At 45.3% G+C, this 4,913-nt stretch overlaps 1 protein-coding gene across 1 annotated transcript in view; it reads left to right on the top strand.

The window, feature by feature from the left end:
- Positions 1 to 2: 2 nt before the first annotated feature.
- Ppp6c (protein phosphatase 6 catalytic subunit) overlaps positions 3 to 4,913 on the top strand; it is a 38,468-nt gene continuing 33,557 nt past the window's right edge. The window contains exon 1 of the mRNA XM_042678610.1: positions 3 to 194. Coding sequence (XP_042534544.1) covers positions 120 to 194 — 75 coding nt within the window. The 5' untranslated portion in view covers positions 3 to 119. The remainder of the gene's footprint in view (positions 195 to 4,913) is intronic.

The following is a 4,913-nucleotide window of genomic DNA, read 5'->3' as shown; positions in this document are numbered from 1 at the left end:
CCACTCACGATCCGGAAGTGACGCAGCCGGAGTTCCGGCTTCGGCCTCCGCCGCTGCCTCCGCCAGTACTGCCGCCGCTGCCGCCGCCGCCGCCGCTACCGCCGCTTGTTGTTCCTAAAATGGCGCCTCTGGATCTGGACAAGTATGTGGAAATAGCGCGGCTGTGCAAGTACCTTCCAGAGAACGACCTGAAGGTAAGGCCGGCCTGTTGGAGCAGAGCTTGCGGGCAAACCCCTTCCGGCTGTGGGGTGCCCGCCGGCCCGCCCTTCTCTCGCTGGGGGACCCCTGCCGGGTCTCTGGTCCGCTCGTAGTGTGGGGCCCTCGGCGGTGCCTGGCGATCCAGCACAACCTGGCAAGGTGCGGGGCGCCGGGAGAGTCCGAGCTCCGCGACTGCTGTCCGGGCTCTCTGAGCCGCGACCCCTAAAGGGGTGTCACGGCCTCTGGTCCCCCGGGTCGCCCCTCCTGGCCTTTGAGATGTCCCAGGACTCGGAGCCCTGGCAGCCGTGCCTACCAGACTTGTGTGCTCGATCTCCATCCCGGGTCCCCCGAAGTCGGAGCCGAGCCCCGGCGGGCGGTGCTCTCAGGATGGGTCGCGCCCACTGGAGGTGACAGCAGCGCAGCCTGCCCGGCGTCTGACAGGAGGTGCGGGGTCGGCTCTAGGGACGCAGCTCCTGTGTGTTTAGGCCCTGCCCGGAGAAAGGGGGAGGCGTGGGCTCGGTCGGGCTGGCACCGATCGGAAAGAATGGCAGGTCGCCCCTCTTCCCTTTGCACTCCTCCGAATTGATTTTTAGTGATGTTAGTATTCTGCTAATTCAGTTGTCACTCCCGATTCTAGGCGCGTGCTTGAGCTAATTTAAGTGTATCAAGTCGGCAGGCGGCAAGACGTACCAGAAGTACAGTTACTTTGGCGTCCTTTAGGTTGTACTCCGTATAAACTCAACTCATGGTTTCATTTCCTTGGTTCTCCAAAGGAAGTGACAGTCCTTGCTCTGCTGATTCCACTCAAGAGTGAATGTGTGGATGAAGGATTGAATGTCTGTAAAAGAAATGAGCCTAAAAAGCATACAACTTTTTGCAGGGTTTCAGTGCATAGCTTCCTAGCGGGGTTTATCCACTGCTGCTAGTGTCTGCTTTGTCCCGTTAACTTTGATTTACTGTTGTGGTTAGGCGTATATCAACAGTTGTTGATAATTTGAATTCTTTATTTATGCTTTAAACTATGAGTTTAAAATCACTTGTCTAAGAAAAAAAATATCCTTGCCTGTGACTAAATTTCTCTTAAGGCTTTACCCTCTGAATTTTTAAACTCTCCTTTGGTTCAGGAAGTTGGTATTTAAGGTCAGTCAGCAAGTATGCAAAATGTTTAAAACCACTTGTGCCCATGTGAATGTAACTGGATTGTATTTGCATGTTAATTATATGCATTATATGATTGGAGGGTCATTTCCTCATTTTAATAGGATAATTTAAATAAGGACAAACCGTTTATTAGAAGTAATGCAGCATATTTGTTCATCCGAGTCAGTCCTTAGGTTTGTGTCTTCTTTCTGCAATATGTGCTTTTTGGGAAACAATACAACTAACCTTGAAATTCATGGAAAACTAACCAGACTTCTTGCTAATTAACAATTAGCATGGAAAATTCCATAGGTGTAGTCAATTATTGTATGTTAATCAATGAGTTGATGTGGGACTTTCTTTTGAGTTTGAGTGAAGTTGTTTTATGCTTTATATTTATAATTAATATAAAATATTGCATATTAGGAGAATGTGCTTGATAATTAATTTGGCATTGGTCACTGAAGTGATATGAAAAATAATTAGAGGAATTTTCTACACTTTTAGTTTGACAAACACTACTTTTTTTCACCTTAAAGAAATATAGTTATTAAAGCACCTTAAAGAAATAGAGTTATTAGCCGGGCGCTGGTGGCTCACGCCTGTAATCCTAGCTACTCAGGAGGCTGAGATCTGAGGATCGCGGTTCAAAGCCAGCCCGGGCAGGAGAGACCGTGAGACTCCTATCTCCAATAAACCACCAGAAAACCGGAAGTGGCGCTGTAGCTCAAGTGGTAGAGCGCTTGCCTTGAGCTGAAGAGCTGAGGGACAGAGCCCAGGCCCAGAGTTCAAGCCCCACGACTGACAAAAAAAAAAAAAAAGAAATAGAGTTATTAAAGCACATTCTTTTTTGTTGAAATATAGTTGGACTATATGTAGCTTCTATATTTCTCAGTAAACCCCCCACTCATATACACATATTCTTTTGGCTCACTATTAAGAGCATAATTTTGGATTTTTCTCTGTAAATATGGTTTTTTGTTATGTGTGTGTTTTTTTATTCTGTCCTGGAAATGTTTTTTATCAGATTAATTTGCTGTGCTGCAAGTCTCTAGTGTATTTAAAGAAATTTAATTTTGTTTCTGTTTCTTGGCATGTAGTGCAAACTAAAAATAGGCAGTCCAAGGAAGTATTCCAGGAGTACCTTTTCTGAGGCTTTAAAGCCAAAATAGAAGATTCTACAGGAGGAAGAAAAGAAATAACTGGGGCTTTCTAATGAACATGGAAAAGATTTGCTTTGGTAGAAAAGAAGGCAGAGGAGTTAAAAAAAAAAAAAGAAAAGAAGGCAGAAAGCCACCTGTGTTTTAATTTGATTAAATCAAAATATCTGCATAGTTCTAGATCTAATTACAATTTCCTTTTGAGAGGGCACACTGGGGCTTGAACTCAGGGTGTGATCATTGCTAGGCAGGTGCTCTACCACTTGAGCTATACCTATCACGTCTTTGTGCTTTGGTTATTTTTGAGGGAGGGTCTGGATTTATTCCCAGGCCACCTTGAACTGTGGTCCTCCTACTTGTGCTTCCCCTTGGTACTAGGGATGACTGGAGTACAGCCACTGGGCCTAGCCTAACTGTTGGTTGAGATGGAATCTCACCCTAGCTGACATCACCCTAGCTGATGTCAAACTTATTCCCCATCTCTTCCTCCCAAGTAGCTGACATTACTGATCTGAGCCACTGTGCCATCTTTTGAACCTATTTTTTGTTGTTGTTTTTGGTCGTAGGGCTTAAACTCTGGGACTGGGTGCTGTCCCTCAACTCTTCAGCTCAAGGCTAGCTTTCTACCACTTGAGCCACAGCACCACTTCCGGTTTTCTGGTTGTTAATTGGAGATGGACGTTCTTGCCTGGCCTGGTTTTGAACTGTGATCCTCAGATATCAGCCTCCTGAGTAGCTAGGAATACAGACATGAGCTATCAGCACTGGCTTCGAACTTTTTTTTTTTACCCTTCCTGACATAGTTGGGATGATAGGCACAAGCAACCACACACAGCTTTTTCTGCTAGGATAGTGGTCTCATGAACACTTGCCTTGGCTAGCCCTGAACCTTCTTTTAGCTTGGGTTACAGATGGGAGCCACTAGTATTCTGGCTTAATTACAGTTTCTACTAGAACTAGATCAAATATGCCAAACTTTTTTTTTTTTTTTGGTCGGTCATGAGGCTTGAACTCTGGACTCCCTGGGCGCTCTTCCTGCACTCTTCAGCTCAAGGTGAACGCTCTACCGCTTGAGCTACAGCACCACTTCCGGTTTTCTAGTGGTTTATTGGAGATAAGAGTCTCACAGCCTTTCCTGCCCGGGCTGGTTTTGAACAGCGATCCTCAGATCTCAGCCTCCTGAGTAGCTAGGATTACAGGTGTGAGCCACCGGCGCCTGGCTTGCCAAACTGTTTTGAAGGAATAAGACTAAAATATATAAAACTCAAATACAGAATGTAACCTTCCTTACATAGAGCTCATGTGATTCTCATCTATAAGAAGGATTTCAGGAGCTGGGAAGGTGGCTCAGTAGTAGAGCGCTTGCCTTGCATGCCTGAGGCCCTGGGTTCAATTCCTCAGCATCACATAAGCAAAAAGAAAAAAACCGGAAGTGGCACTGTGGCTCAAGAGGTAGAGTGCTAGCTTTGAGCTGAAGAGCTGAGGGACAGTGTCCAGGCCCAGAGTTCAGGCCCCACGACCAGACCCCCCCACCAAAAAAAAAAAAAAAAAAAAAAGGATTTCAGGAATACTAGAAAAGGCACAGGTTTCATACCTGGATGATAAGAGGCAAGTTAGCTGAATACTTAAAACTTAAAAAATTTAGAGGTAAAGAGGTTTTATACCTAATTTGGAGGTTGTGTGTGTATCTTGGACAGTTTTTTTTTTCTTTTGACAAGTGTGTAACTCAAGCTTGTGTCAAACTGAGATCTTCTTGCCTCAGCCTCTCCAGTGCTGGGATTACATATGTGCACCATATTGGATAGTGTCCCCAGTGCTGAATTACACATGTGTTTTTAGTTTTTACTTTTTTTTTTTTTTTTTTTTGGTCCATTGTGGAGCTTGAACTCTGGGCCTGGGAGCTTTCTCTGCGCTCTTCAGCTCAAGGCGAATGCTCTACTGCTTGAGCCATAGCACCACTTCTGCTTTTCTAGTGGTTTTTATTGGAGATAAGAGTCTCACTGACATTCCTGCCCAGGCTGGCTTTGAACCGTGATCCTCAGATCTCAGCCTCCTGAGTAGCTAGGATTACAGGCATGAGCCACTGGCGCCCGGCTCTAGTTTTACTTTTTGAGACATCTCTCATTTTATAGCATAGGCTGGCCTGGAACCTGAAACTGGTGATGTTCTTTTAGTCTCTGATGCTTGGATTTTGGACTTTTTTTTTTTTTGGTGGGAGTTCTAGGGCTTGAATTTAGGGCCTTGGCATTGTCCCAGAGCTTTTGTGCTAAAAGCTAGTGCTCTACCACTCTGAGCTACAGCATAATTTCTGGCTTTTTGGTAGTTAATTGGAAATAAGAGTCTCCAGACTTTCCTGTCTAGGCTGGCTTTGAACCAGGATCCTCAGATCTCAGCCTCCTGAATAGTTAAGATTAC

Source organism: Dipodomys spectabilis, unplaced genomic scaffold (assembly GCF_019054845.1).
Source record: "Dipodomys spectabilis isolate Male_0828 unplaced genomic scaffold, ASM1905484v1 ptg000046l, whole genome shotgun sequence".
In the NCBI taxonomy this organism is placed as follows: Eukaryota; Metazoa; Chordata; class Mammalia; order Rodentia; family Heteromyidae; genus Dipodomys; species Dipodomys spectabilis.
This window is presented reverse-complemented; position numbering and strand designations above follow the sequence as displayed.